The sequence below is a fragment of the Eublepharis macularius genome, chromosome 8 (assembly GCF_028583425.1).
Source record: "Eublepharis macularius isolate TG4126 chromosome 8, MPM_Emac_v1.0, whole genome shotgun sequence".
In the NCBI taxonomy this organism is placed as follows: domain Eukaryota; kingdom Metazoa; phylum Chordata; class Lepidosauria; order Squamata; family Eublepharidae; genus Eublepharis; species Eublepharis macularius.
Genome location: NC_072797.1, coordinates 68824610 through 68846659, shown reverse-complemented (window position 1 = coordinate 68846659; position 22050 = coordinate 68824610). Strand labels below are relative to the sequence as shown.

Below are 22050 nucleotides of genomic sequence, written 5' to 3'. Positions count from 1 at the left end.
AGTGGTTCCGAAGGTGCCCTGGGCCTGGGTTCCGAAGGGGTCGGATCCGACATAGACCCTATCGGTTCCGAAGCGCTTTGAGCCGATGCTGTCAGGTCCAACGGTCGGGTCGGGTTCTTAGTTCCAGAAGGGCCCAACTTTGGCAGGGTAGAGGATTCTGATGCAGTGGTAGATTTTGCCGGAATCGGAGGATCGGTCGCTGCCATGGCACGCTGCCATAGAGATGCCTGCAGTCTACCCGCGCGCTCTGCTCTGGCCTTCGGGGTGAAGGTGCGGCAGTGCCTACAGGCCTGCGTATTGTGGGTGTCCCCCAAACAATACAGACAGTTGGAATGACCATCGGATTTGGTCATTTTCCTGTTGCATGACAAACATTTCGCTTTCCCCGACATTCTTACAGTCAAGAAGAATTCTCGCTGGAACAAACAGACGAGCTTGAACATCTCAAGTCGGCGGCAAAAGAGGAACTGAGGGTATGTTGGGGGCGCCCCGCCTCTTAGGAGCCGTTTTCGGCAGGAAAGACGGCCGCGCATGCACACTGGGAGACAAGGGCGCACCCTAGTGGTTTTGAGCTTTAAAAATCTCCGAAGTCAGCAGGCCTGCGTGTGCGCAGTCCCATGTGGGACTGCACAGGAAGACCGTAGATGAACCATTATTAACTTAACTGAACCATGATTTCGTGCTATGTCTGACCTGAGTCACTACCTCCCGCAGGCAATTCTCAGTCTGCAACAACCTGAGCAGTAATCTTTTAAAACGCCACTGCAATGTAAATAGATAACTTGATTCTTCAGAATCTTAACCTTGATCATATTACCTGCCTACCTCAATGGCGGTGGAAAGTGCTGTCAAGTCACAGCTGATTTATGGCAATCCCCTGCTGGGGTTTTCAAGACAAGAGACTGACAGAGGTTGTTTGCCATTGCCTGCCTCTGTATAGCAACCCTGGTCTTCTTTGGAAGTCTCCTATCCAATTACTAACCAAGGCTGGCCCTGCTTAGCCTCCAAGATGTGACGATATTCAGTTTGCCTGCACTATCTAGGACAGGACACCTACCTCAATACAGGCTGTTAAAGTTTTCTAGCACTCAATGTCTGCTACGCTCACCATGTGAATAAAATTTGCAATTAAAAAATTGCATGAGGTTTATTACACATGTACCTAAGTGGCTTACCTGTGATCCTCATTTGTAGCAATCAAGCTGGAAACATTACGCAGTATTCCTCCTCCACTTTCAATGATGGCTAAAGTATTTGTTTGGCTTCGGTAAGTCAAAGTGCCAACTAAAAAAGCTAGAGCACCATCTACAGCACATATGTCAGCTTTATTCTCAGTGCAATGAGCTGACAAATTCCATAAGGCACTCAGTACACTTTTTAGAGTAGATTCCTGCAGAGTAAGCAAACACAACATTGAATTAGAATCCCAGGGTGTAACTTTAACAAAATTAAACCAGTGGTAGATTTTACTCAACTTCACTAAGATAAGAATCATGCTTTTAAAATTATAAACATGGACAAAGACTAAGCTGTTTTTATTTTACTGGTCACCCTACAACAGTTCTGTTGTCAGTTGCCCATTCTAAGATGCAATGAGTGTTGAAAACTCTTGGCTACTATAAAAGAGAAAAAGACCAAAATAGTATACATTGGCAAGGATTTTATTCTGTGAGTGATCTTTCTCCATAGTTTTATCTCAAGTATTCCCAGCAGCTATACACATAGTGTGGAGGAGTTTCTTTCTTTTAACTGATTAAAGCTGCTGCTATTGCTGCTGCTGCCGCCACAGTTTATTTACTATGGTTAATTAGGGCTACCCTTAGGTTGATGGAGCTGGTGACTTCACTGAGTCCCAGAGGAGCCAGTGCAATAGATTATATCTTGGCCCCACTTAATTACCTCTCCCACTTTGAGTTTTTAAAAGTTGGTGACCTTATGGGAAGTGACCATTTTCCAGTCTTCTTTTCTACAGATGTATCTTTAGAACACTATCATATTCCAGAACAAAGTTTCCCTCTTTACCAAAACCAAAATAAAATTTGTCAATTACACTGGAGTTTTAACTCTAGTGACAAGGCTCAAACTGTAATGGGCTCCATCCCTTGTAACACTTTAGTCAACATGGTATCACAATCAGATTCAGTCCTTAATTGTTTGCATAACTTGGAACTGTTCAGACCCATTTGAGTGATAAAGAACCTTGACAGGACACCTTTTGAGGTTAAGAGGAATAGCTGGTTTAACAGTGATTGTAAAAGAATGAAAAGGCATATTCAACTGAAGCATTGTGAGGTTATAAGTAACTGTACAATATCCATTCTTTGAGAGCTGATGGGATTAAAAAATGTACAGGAGACTGATCAAGACGAGGAAATGGATGGCCCTTAGTAAGGAATGGGGACTTCTTATATCAGCTATTAACAGCAACGATAATAAGACCTTTTGGTCTATTGTCAATACCACTATATATCCAATCTCTAAAATCCCATGCTATTTATTTATAACCCACCTTTCTCACTGAGACTCACAGCAGATTATACATTGTGAGATTAGTACAGTCAGTATCAAAGACATTTCTATAAACAATGCCACAGGGTAAATAAACACAAGTTTATAAAGACAGCATTAGCAAGAATCCAATACAGAGTTGAGGAGATGCTGAAACAGAACATAATCAATTTTAGGACTGACATTAGACAACATGAAGCACAAGTAGCTCATAGGAACACATATTTAAAACAGACAGTATGTAAGGCAACATTGTGGTGAAAAAGCATCTGAGACCCGCTCCCTACAATACAAAAGCCTTTTTGAATTATTCAGATTTGCTATGTTTGTGGAAAGCTTGTAGTGGTGGCTCTCCTAATCTCCTCATGCACACCGTTCCAAAGGGTAGGGTCCACCACAGAGAAAGCCCATGTATGGGCTACTGTTGATTTCGCCCATGTGCAGGGTGGCACTTGCAGGAGACCCTGTCCAGATGAATGAAGTTGCTGTGGAGGAACATAAGGATGAAGGCGGTCCCATAGGGTTATGTTGGACTAAGGCCATGAAGAGCTTTGAATGTGATAACCAATACCTTGACCTGAGCACGATAACTAATAGGTAGCCGATGCAGTGACTGCAGAATGGGGGTGATGTTTATGCTCCTGCTCGCTCCTGATAACAGTCGAGCTGCAGCGTTTTGCACCAATTGGAGTCTCCTAGTTAACTTAGATGGGAAACCTATGTATAGTGCATTACAATAGTCAAGTCTTGATGTTACCATAGCATGGATGCAGGTGGCCAGGTTGGCCATGTTGAGGTAAGAAGCCATCTTCCAGGCTAGAGTTAGGTTGTAGAAAGCATTTTTTGCAGCTGCCTTAACTTGTTCTAGTAGTAGCACTGGATCCACTGTAACTCCTAGGCTCTTAACCGAGTCTGTAAGGGTCAGACAAACTCCATTGAAAGTGGGAAGTACAATGTCCTTCAAGATCTCTGCTTTCCCAACAAGTATCACTTCCATCCTGTCTGGGTTCAATTTCATTTTCAGCCATTTCACCACAACTGTCAGGCAAGTGGTCCAAGATTTCTACTGCATCCTGTGAGGACCTGTATAGTGAGATACAGAGTTGGGTGACATCTGCATATTGGTGACATCCAACTCCATATATGCAAATGAGTTTTCCTAAAGGCTTTATGCGGAGGTTGAATAACATGGGAGATAAGATTGCATCCTGAGGAACCCCGCAAGATAGCTCCCATTCTGGAGATAGCTGATCTCCGACAGCAATACTTTGAGCCTGTTCCATGAAAAAGAATTTAAACCATTTCAAGGCACATCCTTTGATGCCCACTTCTGTCTCTAAATGCCTTAACGGGATGGCATGGTCTGCTGTGTCAAAGGCTGCAGACAGATCCAGGAGAAGCAATAAGGAGGCACAGCCTTTGTTTATAGTCTGCCGGAGATCATCCACTAACGTGACTAGTACTGTCTCTGTCCCATGCCCTAGTCTGAATCCAGACTGGAAACGGTCTAGAGCACTAGAGTTTTCCAAGATCTGGAGTTGGTCAACTACCACTTAGACATGGGCACAAAATGGGAAAAAATGAAACTAGAGTTTTGTGTTTTGTCATGATCCACGAATCACAAATAACGAAACTTCATGAAATTGACCCATTTGCCAAAACGATTTGTTAGTTTTGTGATTCGTCAGAACCTGAGGCATTTCATGGCCTTATTCATACCTGGAGATGCCAAACTCGCAGGGAGACTTCAGCAGGCTTTCCTCCACCCACCTTCCCAGTTTGCAATACATTGATCGGGAAGGTCAACGGGAAGCGTGGGAAGGGAAGTGCTGCCAGAGCGCATGACTGAAACGGGGACCGGGAGTTGCTGGATCAGAGGAGGATGAAGGATCAGCCATGGTGTAGAGCTGGGCTGGGAAGACAGAGTGAGGGGTGGACAGCAGGCAGGTACAGTTCCAAGAGTTTGAGAAGTGGAGGACGAGCTGGATGTTTCTCCAAAACTTTGCCATTCATCCCGAGAACAGGAGGTCTGTGGTTGGCTGACAGACCTGCCTAACAGGGTTTGGAGGGGTGAAACTGGTGTGCCTATGGCTACAGAAGGCCCACCCTCCTTGGTTACCTAGGGGATTGAGCCCCAGCTCCAGGCTGTATAGGACAGAATGGAAGCTCTCCAGATGGCTAGGAGAGCTGCCAATCAAGGGTAAGTGAGCTGTGACTGGAGTTTCCAATGGCAACAAAAGATCTGGGCCCACTGTTGCCTAGGGAATCAATGGATCGGCACCAGCCTGTCTGCAATTACAAATTGTTCACGAAGCTAATGAAACAGGCGAAAAAGTCATGAATTTTGTGGTAATTTTGTGATAACCGCAGCCCTACAAACGCTGTTTTGCGATGCATAAAACGGCCCGTTTCGTGATGAAATTTGCTTCGTATTTCAATTCGTGCCCATGTCTACTACCACTCTCTCAATTAGTTTGCCCAGAAAGAGCAATAATTAGCCACATCACTTTTGTCTAGGGATGGTTATTTAATCAGTGGACGGATAACTGTCTGTTTGAGCAGCTAGGGGAAGATGCCCTGAGTTAGCAATTGATTTTCAATAGACCTCAGTGGTTCATGTATATGGTCCTTACTTGATTTTAACAGCCAAGATGGGCACAGTAGATCATGTTAGGATCCTACTATGAGCTGTCATTGTAATTGGTTCAAGGCAGTCTGAATGTAAGCCAGATGGTGCATTAAGCATTTCTTCCATGGCAGCTACATTGCAGCTAGCATCTAGATGGGAGCATATTTATTCTCTTTTATCAACAAAAAACTTAGCAAAGGCCTCATAGCTGATTGTCGGGAATATAAAGATTCAGATGTAGGGGTTATAAGGTGTCTGGATATCTTAAACAATTGGGATGGTCATGAACTAGCCAATGCAATGGTTGCTGAGAAATAACATTTCTTTCCTGCTTTCATTTCCATAGGTCCTCCAGTGGGTACTGTAGAATGTTCTATCTGCTTCAGTGCGAGTTTTTCACCAGTGTCTTTCTAGACGTCTTCCAACCCTCCAGTCATCCAGCTTTGTTGTAAACCAAGGGGCTGGCTTCAGTCCCAAGAGCTACAGGGTTAACAAGGAGCAATGGTGCCAATAGCTTCAAGGAGTTTTGCATTCCACGCTCCTACAGCAGCTATCATGAAGCCTGTGTCTGGAATTCTAAAATCCCCCAGGCATTTTGGAATCTAGAAAAGTCAATGAGCTTTCGTGGGCAAATCGTTTTAACTGGACCCCCTAATTTGCAAGATGTTAGAGCCATATTCACTTTTACTTTCAGTAGATGATGGTCTGACCACAGTTCAGGCAAATCTCCAGCACTGAAACAAGACTTTCCCTCAAAGGCTCAGAGCAAAATGTTGCCCAAAGTGTGGCCTCTTTCCCTCTGACATGGTAAAGTTATTTGAAGGGGATATTCTACAATACTAATATACATACTATATCTCCTATTATCCCTCCAGATGTATCAACACCCTGGCCTACAGTATCAAACAAGGAGGTAATTTGACTTATCAAAGGATTAAAACTAGGAAAAGCACCACGCTCTGTTCTAATTCCTAATGAGCTATTTAAGGCTGATCTGCAATCGTGGGCCACAGTTTTGGTGCTGGTTTTTGCTCAAATTAACATCAGTGGATAAATATCTAATTTATGGAAACATTCCATTATTATCCCTAATATTTAAAAACCGTTCAGAACGTGATTCATCCCATTATCAACCAATTAGCCTTCTTTACTCTATAGGAAAGCTACATTCTGCTTACCTATTGAAGAAGCAGCTTTAAGATTGGATGGAATCAGAAACTTTATTGTGGCACAAACAGATATCACTTGGCTGAGAAATATTCATCTTTTAACAGAGGGCAATTACATGCAGCTTTTATTGACCTTAAGGGGTCCTTCAATTCCATAAATTGTCCCAGACTGTGGAACAAATTCAATCAAATTAATATGGATAAAAGACTTTTAGGACTTGTTCAGTGACTATTTTCAAGTTTGACTGGTCAAGTACCATGTGGGTATGAGGGGAATTTAACAAATCCATTTAATTTGGAAAAGGGGGTACGTCAAGGATGTTTGATGGTGCCTTTTTTGTTCAATATATATTTAATGATGCAGCATCAATTTTTGATGACTGCTCCATCCACCAAAATTAGCTGAGATTGGTGTACCTTTATGCAGATGATACCATGATCTTGTCTCGAATTAGGATTGGGCTGCAAAGGGACCTGTGATCTTTCTCCAACTATTGCATTTGAGAAAGGTTGGTGTCAACAACTCAAAATCTAAGATCTTAGTTTTCACCAAGACTAAGAAATGGAACCCATCTCAATGGTCAATCAATTGGTCCAATATTGGGCAAGTCAAGGCCTTCTCCTATTTGGGGATTCTGTTTTTGGCAGATGTCTCCTGGACTTCCCAATTTAGAAAAGCACTTAATAAAGCAAAACCATGTGAAAATGCTATAAATAGGTTTTTCCACAATAGGCAAGAGAAGTATATTCCTGGAGACATCCTGGAGACGTGGCAAGTTTTTAATCTGAAAGTGCCCCCCATTAGTTTTTATGGCTCAGCTATCTGAATTAAAGCTATTTCTGATAATATTGATCAACTCTTAGCACAATTTCTTAGGAAAATTTTGAATATTCCCTGTTGTGTGTCTAATGTTGTATTGTGGGCAGAATTTGGACAGCAAGAGCATAGCTCTTTAAACTGAGATTAAAATTGCTGTATGCTGAAGATAGTTCGATAGACGCTCTAAATCAGGATACCCACAAATCGACTTGGATGAAAGCCCTGGATAAGAAACTGATGATAGTTGGAATATTGATTGATATTTTTGAAATGGGAAAATCCAAAGCATTTTCTCTGATTAAAAAGCGTGTCCTAGAAATCGATTAAAGTAGCTTGATTTCAAGAGCCCGTAGAGTTTGTTCACCCCTCTTTTTGTCTTTCTTTCACAAAATCAACAACCCTTATATGTACTATGTTACTGTTGCAGACCCTTGCTGACTCAAGCTTGGGCTGACCCTTCCCTTCTCTGAGGTAAAAATTTCCCTCCCAAAGCGTATGAAGCTGTTTACTGGGCTGGGAAGCCTTTATTAGCATGGTTTTGTTTGTAGCTTTAACTTTATTGTCCCACCCTTAAGGAACATATAGGTTGTGCAGTTACCCAGCCATGTTTACGTAGAGGGAAGATCAGGGGTTTGGCATACAAGGCTTGTTAAAGTTTTTTTAAAAAACAGTAGGTTTATTCACATGTAGGATGGATAGTTAGATAAGTTGGCAGATACTTAAAGGCTGAAGTTAAGCAGGAGGTTTTTGCACAGATTACTTCACTGGTTTGAGGCACAAAACGCTTGGTATGGTTTATTAGGTTGCTAACTTAGATGAGAGAGATTGGTGTAATCAGACTTGAATTATTTAAAGTAAAGTTTTTTCTTTGTTGGACATCCCTTCACAGGTTAGGTGCTCCAATTTACTCACACACACAGCACACCTTCCCTTTTACTGCAGACCTCAGGGTACTCCACTGAGTTAAAACTCACTTCAGATACTGGGCAGAAGTTATAGTTATACCAAAGCTATAACCCTTTTCCTTTGGCTGAAGAGGAGACTCCTTTCTATTCTTCCTTGTCCCATTACAAGTTCCCAGATCTCTTGTATCTCAGAAAAATTTAGCAGGTTCAGGGCAGGTCACAACTAGACATGGGCACGAACAAGAAAAAAACCTGAACAAGCTGTTCATTGTTCAACGCCATCCACGAACAACGAACAGTAACAAACATGACCCTGTTGACAAACATGATTGTTGTTCGTTGTTTGTGGCCTTTTAAAGATCCCTGCTACCGGCCAGCTGATACTTTAAAGGGCCCTTTTCTGCCACATGCAAGGGGCAGGACCCTTTAAACACCCCACAAACTGACCTTCCCAATGTCCAATACCCACCAAATTTGCAGGGGACATAGTCCTCACTGTCCTCTGAAGACCCCCAAGTTTCAGAGAGATTGCACCACAAAAAAGGCATGATGCATGGGTCTCCCCCTTTGTTGTCTTTTTCTCTTCACAGTGGCAAAAACGGGACTCTCTGCTGGAAGCTACTTTGAGGGGTTACAAACTGACCTTCCCAATGTCCAATACCCACCAAATTTGCAGAGGACATAGTCCTCACTGTCCTCCGAAGACCCCCCCCCAAGTTTCAGAGAGATTGCACCCCGGGAAAGGCATGCTCCATGGGTCTCCCCCTTTGCTGTCATTTTCTCTTCACAGTGGCAAAAACGGGACTCTCTGCTGGAAGTACTTTGAAGGGTTAAAGCCAGAAGGAAAGCCAGGAGTTCAGACAGAGTTCAGTCCCTGCCTCCGGTTGCCAAGGGAATTGATTGCAGGTGCCAGACTGTCTGGCTTGACGAATGGCTGACGAAGGCAACGAACAAGGCTTGCAACGACCACTTGTTTGTTTAGAATGGGGCCTCACGAACGGCTTGTTCGTGAACAGATGAACGGGCTTTTTGTGGGTTTTTTCCATTCGTAATGCTGTTCATGCCCATGTCTAGTCACAACAGAAGATAAATTATACAAGATAAAATCACAATCAATTAACACAGCTTTTTAATAAAACACCTGCTCACCGTATAAAAACCATTTTTGCCTTTCTTCCTCACTCAGAGGAATATGTCTCAGTCCTTTTACCCCTTGCATCCAAAAAATAAGGAGTAAGTATTTTCTGCTGCTCAAGATTTATGAATCAATGAGCTTCTACAGTAATAAAAGGAAAGTGTTTTCTTCCTTTGAAGACGCACCTTTTTAACTTCCAATGCACATTCCATCAATGCTTTCACACTTCCAACCTCACGCAGTGTCTTCTTACTGTTCACATCTGCTCGCCAAGACAAATTCCTCAGCACACTTGCAATCACCTGTACAAATGAAAAAATATCATAAGGGAAAACTGAAAAGAAAAAAAGAAGTCTGTTGAATTTCAGACAAAGGAAATATTTTATTTATTTATTTATTATTTATTTATTTATATTCCTCCCTCCCCACATTTCCAGCAGGCTCAGGGCGGATTACAGATACACAGAGGTTAAAATATATAAAACAATTATTATAAATTAGCAACCATAAAAACATCCAGATTTACACAATTTAAAATACATATAAACATTAACACAGCAGCACAAAGTCCAACTGACCATTACTAATAAATATTATTTACCTGCTGTAAATCTTCACTTTCTGATTTTAGCTGGGCTACAAGAGCTCTCATGCAACCCTTCATAGAACATAATGTAGCCTATTTAAAAGGCAGAGAAAGATTAAGAGAATGATTAAGCAACTGTTATGACAAGAAGTCAAATGTTAATTTCTTTAATAGTAAAATTAAAGATAGCATAAAATTCATCAATTTAAATAATAATAAACTGACAAGACCAACTTTAGCATGCTTAAGTTAAACTACCAAGAATCAATCTTCATATTATTATTTATTGTCATCTATTTATAATCCACCTTTCTCAATGAAATCCAAGGCAGATTACATACTACAAGTGAATACAATATAATCAACAGTTAGGACATTCACAGAGCAAAAATACAATATGTTCAACAGTTAGGAAACAGATACAGTAGGGTACAGTAGCAGCAAATTTAAAAGCTAGCAGGAAGCTGAACCCATAGATGAAACCTTTCTGAATTAAAGCTTAATTAACACAACATTTTTAACAATGTCAAACTACTCAGTAGGAATGTATCAGCAGATAGCACCCAATAGCCTAGTCTATAGTCCCTTTCCCCAAGATATCTCTTTGAGCTATTTCTTATGACACAGCCCTATAATCTGAGTAGAACTGAATTATTCAGTATTGCATCGTTTGCAGAAAGCCAGGAGAGTGAGAGCTTTCCTGATCAACCCTAACAATTCCATATGGTGGGAGCCACCACAGAGAAAGTGTGTGTATCGACAGTTGTTAATTTTGCCCAACTGAAGGATGGTATCTGCAGAAGGCCCTGTTCATACGATCGAAGCTGCTGTGCTGGAACACAGGAATAAATGCTGTTTTGCAGATATGAGGGGCCCTAGGCCATGAAGGGCTTTGAATGTAATCGTCATGACTTTGAACTGAGTCCTGTAACTGATGGGTAGCCAATGGAGTGACTGGAGAATGAGTGTGATATGCATGCTCCAACTAGTTCCTGAAAGTAAACAAGTTGTAGTGTTTTGCACCAGCTGGAGTCTCCGAGTTGACTTTGACCGGAGACCTATGTAGACTGAATTACAGTATTCTAGTCGAGATATTACTATGGCATGAATCCAGGTGGCCAGATCAGCTGTGTAAAGGTAGGGGGCCATTTTCCACTCTAGTCTAAGTTGGGAGAAGAACTTTTTGCAGCTGCATTTACTTGCTTCACTACAAGCTGGGCTGGATCCAATATAACCCCTACGCTTTTCACTGAGTCAGCCAGGGTCAACTGGACCCTATCAAGCACAATGCCCTTCTGCTTTTCCAATCAGCATCACTTCCATCTTGTCTGGGTTCAATTTCAATTTGTTTGCTTTCAGCCAATTGACAACAGTTGTCAAGCAGTGACTTAGTACTTCTACAGCATCATCATGAGATTTGGACAGCAAGATATAGAGTTGGGTGTCATCTGAATCTTGATGGCATCCAATTCTATAAAAATGTACTATTTCTCCTAAAGGCTTTAAATGAGTTGAGTAACATGAGGGATAAGACTGAGCCTTGTGGAATCCCACAAGGTAATTCCCATGCTGAGGATAGCTGGTCTCCAACAGCAACCCTCTGAGTTCGTAACAGCATGTTTTATAAAAATAAAAACCCAAAGCTAGGAGACTTAATTCCTGCTTTAAATTGACCAGCTAAACTAAATGCTTCTATAAAAGACATATATTTTAGCATTGTACAACATGCATGAAACACAGCTGTTTGCCAAACTGTACTCCATATTCAGCAGCACTACAGCCTAAACTTAATGACAGCAACCAAAATTCCAAATTCCCAATCCTTAATATTAAGGAACAAAATACATGTCAAAAGCCTACCTTATTGGCTACATCTCCAAAAGTTAAATTCGTAAGAGCCATTCCAGCATATCGTCTTAATGTGACACTATAGTGGTCATTAGTAAGTCCATACATTTCACAGTCCACCTGCAGCAATTCTGCAATGGCCTGCAAACCGCCTATAAAAGAAGCATTTGAAATAACTATGTTTCCTGACCAACATGTTCCAAGTTGAATGAAACTTCCTATCTGCATACCTTGCAGATAGGAAGTTTATGATAAGAAATGCTCTAAGCATTCAAAGCTGCCACAGTTTTCCTTTGGGCTATTGTCCCGAGGTGGATACACTCAAGCATGACTTCTACTCTTCTGATTGTAAGTGGAAACTAGACATATCTAAAGAGCTGAATTTAAATAAACCAATGTAACATATATACCATATTCTATTCTCTCTAACACACACACACACACAGTATTGTAATATATACCATAGAAGAGAATATGAAGTATGTTATATACCATATTCTTTGGTTCTCTTGCAGTGTAATCCTAAGCATGTTTTCTCTGAAGTAAGTCCCACTGAGCTCAATTGGGCTAACTGCCTAGTAAATGTTAGGAATGCAAACTTGGATGGCTAGTAGTCAGAAATATCCAAAGACAACATCCTCATGAACAAGCAGATCTCAAATAAAATAATCTTATATATGTAATACCACTGCTGGCTTTCTTCTAAGTAGCAATACACATATGTAATTATGCAATCTCAGGACAAGAGGCATATGCCAATACATAAAAAAGCCACAAAATTCAGCTCAGGCTATACCATGCTGTCTACCATGCAATGTAGAAATTTAAAGATGCCACAAGATTGTATATACAGTAGATCAATGTGGCTAGAATGTATTTTTCTAGCATTTGAAATCTTTTCCATACTGTACGCTGTATTAATAATATTGAAAAATTGAGATAAAAATGAATTTTGATCCACTTGTAAAAGTGCTTGTATTTATTTATTTATTTAAGTTCAAACCACATGTAAGTTCTGTGCTCATAAAACTAAAAACTCCACAGAGCAGACATGGGCTACAGCAGAGTATCCCTGCTAATTTCTGTGAAGGGTAAAAGGGAGAAAGGGATAATGTAAGCCTCTTTCGGTCCCCACTGAGAAGAAAACTGCAATATAAATTAAGTAAATGAAAAGTTACAATCCACAAGTTTTCAACAGCTGTACCACTTTTGACATTTGCATGATAAGATTTTGACTCTTACAAAATGAGGCTACAGACCCATTCCACCTAAGCGCACAGTCAAACAACAGATGGTTGCTTTGTTATATTTTACATAAATTTAATTCATTCCAGCTATAAGACACAAAACTTCTAGCAACTGTACAAATAGGGTGAGAAAGTGGGTTTTTTAAAAAAAACCCTGAATAATCCATTTTGGTCTTACCAAGTTCGTTCATTGCATGCCTATGCTCTTCATCAAATGAAAGTTTCATTAGAACACACACTGCGGGGCAGATCTGATGATCAACTGGAGCTGGCACTGAATTACAAAAAGAATGATTATTCTTCACTTAGACTAATTAGGTACATATAGTGGTCAGACTTTTAAAGTATTTATTGGTTAACTTAAGTGCAGAGAAGTAAAATTCTATTCTAACTGCTACACATATTAGCTTTGATCCTGCAGTAAGTTTCTGCTAACATAAAGGGAAACATGATTTTTATCGGCTCCACCCCTCTTGCTACAGACATCTCCCTGATCCACCATTTGTGCTTTTCTGAGGGATCTCCAATCCCCCAGTAGTAGAATTTGCAGGGGTAATTTATGCTGCACTGGAGGGGGAGGTAAGCAACCCACTGGGTTAGATCCTATGGTTGGGCAAATAGAAGGTGCTCTGCCGTGCTTCCTCCACCAGCATAAGAGGCGAGACTGATTTCACATAAACCTCCCCCCCTCCCCCCGACACTGCAATCCCTCATGCCTGGTGGCTTTCCATCCACAAGAGTTCCATAACCTCTAAGTATGGTGGGAGGATTAGGGCAGTTGTATGAAAGGGAAAATATAGTTGTCCTTACCTGTTACTACAGAGGCATCCACTCAATGAACAACAATCATACAAAGGTTTTGCATGTGCTGAGGCCAGCTGTGCAGAGTGTAGAAGCTGTTTAGAAGGCTCTAGAAATCTACAAGATACACACTACCTCCCATGCACACTGATTTCCTGTCCTTTTGCAGCTACAAGGAGTGCCAGTCCTTCTGGCCACCACTGCAGAGAGCATTAGAGAGCCCAGAAATGTGACAGAGCTCACAGCAGGGCTGCAGGGAGGGAAGTGTGACTGCACAGGTGTCCACTTGAAGAGTTACAGTTAAGTGCAACTATGTTTTCTTCATTTTGGAACCCGTAGAGTTCCACACGGGAGAATAGTAAGCTGACTTATCATATGAAGGAAGGTGGGCATGAGTTCTAATTGAATGAAGATTGCAGCACCTCTCTTCCAGCATCAACTGTGTGAAAGTGGATGAAGAAGACCAAATTGCTGCTTTATAAACAGCATCATAGAAAGGCTGCATCTGAAGGCAGCTGAAATTATTTGTGCCCTTATAGAGTGTGTGGTGACTAGTAAGGGATAGCCAACTTGTGCAAATTCATAGCAGAATCAGATGCAGGAGATGATCCACTGAAAGATGGACTGTGATGAGCGATTCAAGCTGTTATTGGAATCAGAAAAAGTGACAAATGGGTTGCAATCTTGGTGTATATCATCAGTAGCTGTAGCAGTGGTTAAGTGTCTGGGTTCCAAATCAGCACTCTGCTAGTTTGACTCCCACTGCTGCCCTGAACTCTGCAGGTGACCTTGGGTCAGCCACTCCTCTCAGCCTCATCCCCTCAGCTGTACTGTGGGGATAATAACACTGACTTTGTTCACCACTCTGAGTGTGGCACTAATCTGTCCAGAAGGGTGGTATATAAGCACACTGTTGTTGTTGATATAGTCAGATAAAATAACAGGGCTCTTCACACACTGAGGGCATGAAGACATCATTCCTTTGTCATCTTCAGGATGAGGGTGGAAAATCAGCAAAGTAGTATCTTGATTAACATGAAATGGTGAAATGTTTAGGTCAAAGAAATTAAAATTGGAGGAGTATGACTAAGGGCTTGCAGCTCACTGACTTTACAGGTGGAAGTTATGGCCACCAAAAAGGTAGTTTTCATGGTCAGGTGGCGGAGAGAGCATGTTAACATGGGCTCAAAAAGTTTACTCATTAGTTTGGGCTCCTATCAGTGAGAGGCTGCACAATGGGACTGGTTTGGAAATATGTTAGGGAGCCCTTTGAGGAAGCATTTGGATTTTCTTTGGACAAAAACTGACCTCCCTGAAATATGGACATGAAATGATGCTATGGCCACTAGGTAGACTTAGAGGAGGAGGAAAGATCTCCTTAAATTAAGTGTAGGAAGTAATCGAAACTGTCTCCATGTGGACAATAAACTGGGTTTAAATCCTTTTGTCTGGCCCAATCAGAAATTTCTTCCATTTTCAGTCATACCAATGCTAATGGAAGGATGAGCCATGCTTTCAAATGGAGGTTGGATACACCTTCATGGTGGAAGGGTTCCTGGGAAAGCAAGTTTTCTCTCGGGAAGCGATATGGCGACTCTGTGACATGGATAAGAGTGGCAAAGCAAACTTATCTGGACAAGAAGGGGGATATTAGAATGGCCCACATGTCCTTCTTCCTCATTTTACACAGAACCTGTGATACCATGGGAAAGGGTGAAAGCATAGTACACAGCCTAGGCCTGACATAACTGGAATTCATCCCCCAAGGACTTTGAGTTCCAAGCTGCTAGGAAGCAAAAGGACTTGCACTTTTTGTTGGATCTGGTGGCAAAGAAGTCCACAGTGGGGAAACCTCAATAATAAGAAACAGAGGAAGAAGTCCCAATGAAACACCCATTCATGTAGGAATAAGTGGCTGAGGAATTCTACTGTGATTACTGATGCCAGCTATGTAGTCAAATGCACCATTCCCAAATTCTGGCTGCTTCTCGGTATGAAGCTATGAAAACCATGCATCCTTGTTTGTTCAAGTAAAACACTGCAATCATGTAGTTGGCTGAAATCTAGATTGTTTTCTGTTTCAAAGGGGGAGTGGAGGGGGAGTACCCCACAGTATACCACCCTGATCTCCAGAAAATTTATGTGGAATAGACCCTCAATTCCACGACCACACACCACTGGCTGTGACTAGTCTGACATGGACATCTCAGCCGATTAATGAAACATCAGTGGAATGAGTCAGCTCAGGAAAAGAAATATCTGCTGAGTTCACCAACTGAGGGAGTATAAAACAAACTTGGAGAGGGTGACCTTCATAGACTGATGATGGTGGAGGGGGTTGAAATCCCTTAGAAACCATAGCTGTAGAGTTCTCATCTGTAGTCTGGAGAATGGGAAACTAGTGTCTCAGTAGCTTCTGGATGAACAGTGCCTTTTGCCATCTGCAAAGGCAGAACTCTTGTGAATCCATGAATGAATCGTCAGGAGTCTCTCTCAGGCAGGAAAGACTTTTGCCAGAAAGCAGTCTATGATGGTATCTATGAAGACAACTCTCTGGGAAGGTTCAACATTGGTTTTGGTGAAATTCATCTGCAGGTGAACGTCTTTGAGGGTGTTTAGTACTAAGTGAATGTGAGTTTGTTCCTTGAGTTGATCACTATAAGCCACCCATCAAGATATGGATAGATTTCGCATCCTAAGGCTCTGAAGGTAAGCTACAACTGCAGCCACAACTTTGGTAAATGCATCGTGAGGAGGATGCCAACCAAAAGGTGAGTACTCAATTTTGTGCTGCACTCAAAGAGAAGATTCTTCCCGTAACTTTGCATGTTTCTGATATGGAAATAGGCACCTAAGTCTAGATTCACAAATCAGGCACTCATAAGTAGAAATGGTATGGCAATGGAGATTGAAACCATTCTGAACTTTTTAATTTTCAGGAATATGTGATCATGAGTTATATCTTCTGAAGTGGAGTAGGAAGCATGAGTCCCTCTTTATGGGAACAGACTCTTGACAACAGGTGTGATTGTCAAAAATGTTGCTTGGATAGTTGGGTGGATTTTGATCACTATCTGTTTTTATCTCTCTAGAAATGAAATCTGCTTCTTGACTGAGGTTGAGATGGAGGGTAATGAGAATAGGAGGGTCAATGTGTAGACTGTGACTTAAAATGTTAATAACTAATCCCTGCCTGTATAAGAGGCTTAATAGGGTCTAGATCTTTGTGCAGGTTGGTTAGGTAAAGTCACATCTAAGGTTTTAGCTGTAAACTTATTTTTTCATTTTTGTTCTAAGGTTTCAGACTTGGTAGTAAATAGGTCAGTGCCCTTGCAGGGCAGGTCCTCAGTTAAAAGTTCGGTTTGATTGGGCAAGGCAGTTGAACATAGCCAGGAAAAAAGGAAATTGCAGGGGCAACATTTCTAGCATAACAGTTCACCACCTGTTGAGTGAAAAATGTTTGCTGCCCTGAGATTTTAGTGGTCTCCAGCTGGCTTAGCCAACTTACAGTAACCATCTGGAATGAGCTCCAGTTCAGAGCAATTTTCCCCCAAAGTAAAAGTTGGTATCAGGCCATGATGGTCTAACAATTAGCTATTTTATAGCCCACAGCATAGATTTTATGTCCCATACCATCAAGCTTACAGTCCTATCAACGGAGAAGTTAATTTTGGGCACCTGTATTTTTCCCTTAAGTGGTGTCCACTACAAGGGAGTTAGCTGTGTGCATGTGTGGGGAGAACAGGAAGGGATAACCTTTCTGCCTTGTTCTACATAGATTTTTTATTCCTTTAACAGAAACTGGCCCAGAAGGTGGCCTGAGCCAAGCACTAACGGCAACCTCTAAGAGCCCTTCTATAATAAGGGAAGGCCTTGTGTGCATAACCTTAAAATCTAGTCCAGTTCCACAGCAGGTAGAAGATCAGGATCACAGCCCAAGGAAGCAGATGGAGGTTGTCTTTCACTTTCAGGTCACTTTGATCCATAAAAATGGGGCAAAGTAAGTCATAGGGATTGCACTGAGAGTGGTCAGGGAAGAGGCTTTCTTTTTGTGTATCATAATGAAAGTAGAGCAAGTCACATTGTGGATCAGGATCATGACGCTGGTCTGCTTGGATGACTTTGAGACAAAAGATGGCCTCAGAACTGCAGCTGAGGTGCTGGATTTGAGCTCTCCCTCAAACATGGAAAGGACAGTTCATGGAGAATGCCTAGAAGGAGGGGGTGTCTTTGGTATCAGGATCACCTCAGAGACTGGTTTCAAGGGTGGTTGCTCTTATGCCATCTTTTGGTTCAAGAAGATGCTGGAGCCAAAGATTTTCATTTGAAACTGCTGCCTCTGGGCTTATCATATTGCCTAAGCTTATACTTGGCCTTTTTAGGTGACCGATCAGAGGAAGTGAGTGACAAGGCTGCATGGGCAGTTGCTGGAGTCTGCTTGGCCAGTCAGATCAGTAGAGGCAGACTTTGTTTTTGTGTCCACTGGAACAGAGGATGACCAAGTGTGTTATTTTGGGTCTTGGCTGGGTGAGGGCTGGCATGCCTGGAGACTGAGCCAGGCGGGAATAAAACAGCTGTTAAGTGGGCTGCTCTGTCATGTCTCACTTTGGGAGTAAACTGTTTGCATATGGGACATTTCGAGACATCATGCTCTTCCCCAAGACATGTAACCCACAGGCCCTGCACTTTTAAAGAAGTTAAAGTTAGAAAGGGCATGATTTTTCTCATAGAAAACAACGCCTTCAAAAGTTGAAAATACGAAGATAAAAGGAAACCTCTCTCTTTTCCTGACAAAGAGAATAAAACACAGCTTGCAAAAACATCCTCTCACAGCAATAACAGAGAGAAGTAAGGGGCAGGCACTCCCTCCCTCTATGCCACAAAAGGGTGAGAAATCAGCATGTGGGAGCGGGGAGGAGAGCACCTCAGCAGTTTCTAGAGTCTTCTAAGGCCCTTTTAAACTCTCTAAAATTGGCCTCTGTATATATGGAACACATGTGCAACTTCACAGATTCCACAATGATAAAGATGGGGAAATATCTGCTATTGAGCACCTTCTGTTTATGCAACCTTACTAGAGCCTATCTTCTAGACAGACTTACCACCTAAAAGGCTAGCTATACTGAAAGAAATGCTGGGTTAGGAACTTATTTATTTAGAGCAGTTACTTTTGGCTTTAAAAAATCACTGTTTTAAAGCCATTTAAAGTTTTAGTGGTCAAAACTAGCACGTAGTACTGAACCCAGAAATAAAGTGGAAGCCAGTGCAAATGACACAACACTGGCTACATAAGCTTCACAATAGTTAAGTCCAGATGTTACTAAGGCATGTGTGGCAGGGTGGTAAAGCATCATCTGCACACTAAAGACATCAAACTCCAAATTCAGATGCCATTCAGCAATGCCATAAACTATTTTCTCATAAAAGAAGAATCTGTATAGGAAAATAGCCTATATAAAAAAAATTACAGGAAGCAGGGGAGAATGGGACTGTTATTTACTGTCTGCCTTTCTCACAAGGATTACACACTGTACGTAAATACGATCAATGGCTGGGATGAACAATACAGTAAGGTACAGATTACAGAAATCTGAAAGAACAGAAATCCAAGATACAGCTGAAACAGGACATAAGCAATTTAACATGGCATATTAAATGATGTGGAAACTACCCAGTAGAAACATACAGCAGACAGTATGCAGTAATATAGTTTACAGTTCCCATCTTTTTCCAAAGTATCTCTCTGAAAAATTTCCTTACAGCATGGCCCTATTACTTGCATTCTTGAATACTTTGCAGAAAGTGAGGAGAGTAGTGTGGGATAAAAGGTAGAGGCATGGAAAGAAGAGCTGTTTGTTTGAGAAAAATAAAGTCTTTATAACAGTAAACTAGGTACCTTCAATAAACAAGTTAAATCATACATACGAGTAGCTAGCTAGTAGGTAACAACGTAACAAGGCTATACAGTAGCAAGGCTGTGCATCTGCATCTGCGGTCTCATGCCTGCTTGCTGGTAATTAACCCTTTTATGGTTTCTAAACAGGATTGACTCTAAGCCAAGGTTATACTTCCAGGTGAGGTCTCACAAGATCAAAACAAATGTGTTAACCCTATAATGGCTGGAATTTAGGCCCTGCCAACTCCCAACACCCCTTCTCAAGATCTAACATTCGAACAACACAATTAATCATTTTTCTTGGTATTGGGATCGGTCCTATTTAACATATCACAAAAGTATATAAATTTCTCTATGGTCAATGGCTTAGTCAAAATGTCAGCTATCATTTCATTGGTGGGGCAATATTCGATTTCAATTAATCCCCTCTGATACAAGTCCTTCACAAATTGACATTTCAATCCTATTGATCTACTCCTAGCCTTTGCACTTTCTCCTTTACATATTGTAATACAGGCTTGGTTATTTTCGAACATCATTATAAGTGTTGGTTCATTAATGTCAAAATCTTTCAACAGATGGAAAATCCATTCTAATTCACTGCACACGTTGGCTGCCGAAATACATTCCGCTTCTGCCGAAGACAGAGCTACGATGTTCTGTTTTCTGCTGGTCCAATTGATTAGGCCATCTGCGTAGAAAAATAAATATCTGCTAGTGGATTTGTAATTGGTTGCTTCTTCCCCCCAACTGGCATCCATGTACCCAATTAATCTAGGGTTTTCACAAGGTGAGATTTTTAATCTTAGGTTCTCTGTTCCCTTTAGATATCTTGCACTCTCTTTATGGTGTTCGGGGAACTCACTTTTCTACTCAAGATGTTGACTGCTGCCATGATATCAGGCCTTGTGGTTTTACTTAGATAGAGAAGTTTGCCTATGGCTTCTTGATATTCAGGGCCTTTTGCAAGAGGTTGTCCATCTCCCAATTTCAAGTAGGCTGGTTCCATTGGTGTAGTCGCTGTTTAACAATTTTTCATGCCGACTGATTCAATGAAATCCATGATCTTCCATCTCTGACTTAAAAGGAAGTCAAAGTAAGTCTTTCGACTTGCATCCCTAGATAATGTCTTATTTCTCCAAGTTGTTTGACCTCTATTTCTTTCTTCAGCTGGTCAACTATTTCTTTGATGTCTTCTTTCTGTTGGCAATATATTAATAAATCATCTACGTAAGTCAAAATATATTGATATTGTCCGTCCTTAAGCCTCATATATAGGCATGAGTTGGCCTTCTCTTGTTTGAAGCCTTGTTGGTATACAAGATTTGCTAGCTTGTCATGCCAACTTTTGGCCAATTGTTTAAGGCCATACATACTCTTATTAAGTCTGCATACAAGACTTTCTTGTCCTCTTTCTTGGAATCCTTCCAGTTGTTCCATATAAATTTCCTCTGATAGATCTCCATTAAGGAATGCTGTTTTGATGTCTACATGTTCCACTAACATATTTCTCAAACCTGCGATGCTAAGAAGGATCCTGAATGTTACACAATTTTCAGAATTTATTATCTGCAGAGTATGATAATCGTTTTAACTAAATCTTCTTCCTTTCTTTTTATGTAGATAGGAACTGTGGTTTGTTTATGTGATCTTTTTCTTGCTGGTCATTTGACTGTAATAATAAATTTGAATTTGAATTTGAATACTGTATTATTGGGAAAATCCCTCTTCTACCAAGTGAGCTTTGTATCTATCCACACTTCCGTCTGGATTATATTTGACTTTATAAGTCCATTTGCTTCCAATTGCTTGTCTGTCAGCAGGTAGTTCAGTAAGTGTCCAGACCTGTTTATGTTGTAAAGGTTGAAATTCTTCCTCCATCACTTGTATCCACTTGTCTCTTTCTGATGCAGGTAATTCATTGATTTCCTTTAAATGTGTAGGTTCTTTTATTGTTTGCAGATTTTCACAGAATCTGTATCTTTCTGGTGGTTTGCCTTTGTTACTTCTATTTAATCATCTCATGGTAGTTGCTGTTTCTGTTTCACTTGGTCCAGTTCCTGCTTCCCCTTCTGTTCTAGTACTGACTTCTGAAGGTGGGCTTGCCAGTTGACCGGTGATCCCCACAGGTAACCAATCGACCAATTCCTATGAAACAATTTCTGTGTCCTGCCGATCAGTTGTCATTATAGGTTGAAGTAACTTTGGTGTTCGCATCAGATTTCAGATTTATGTTGTAAAGATTGAAATTCTTCCTCCATCACTTGTATCCACTCCATCCACGTATACGACATTACAGGACTTCAACGGTCTCAGGATTCAAGACTATATCCTTTACCTCCAGTAGGATAGCCAACGATGACTCCAATTTCTCTCGAGGAACGAGCTTCCCTCTCTTCTCCTTTGGGATATGTGAGTATGCTTTGGCACCAAAAGCCTTTACATGCTTTAACCCAGGCTTCTTTCCAAACCACGACTCAAAAGGCGTTTTTCCTGTTACTCTGCA

At 41.3% G+C, this 22050-nt stretch overlaps 1 protein-coding gene across 4 annotated transcripts in view; it reads right to left on the bottom strand.

Annotated features, from left to right (window-relative positions):
• Positions 1 to 22050, bottom strand: part of APC (APC regulator of WNT signaling pathway) — a 139979-nt gene that overhangs the window by 12781 nt on the left and 105148 nt on the right. For all 4 annotated transcript variants that reach the window (XM_054987426.1, XM_054987429.1, XM_054987430.1 and 1 more), the window contains 5 exons: positions 13026 to 13121; positions 11613 to 11752; positions 9768 to 9845; positions 9352 to 9468; positions 1176 to 1390 (listed from right to left, as the gene is read on the bottom strand). In XM_054987426.1, coding sequence (XP_054843401.1) covers positions 1176 to 1390; positions 9352 to 9468; positions 9768 to 9845; positions 11613 to 11752; positions 13026 to 13121 — 646 coding nt within the window. The remainder of the gene's footprint in view (positions 1 to 1175; positions 1391 to 9351; positions 9469 to 9767; positions 9846 to 11612; positions 11753 to 13025; positions 13122 to 22050) is intronic.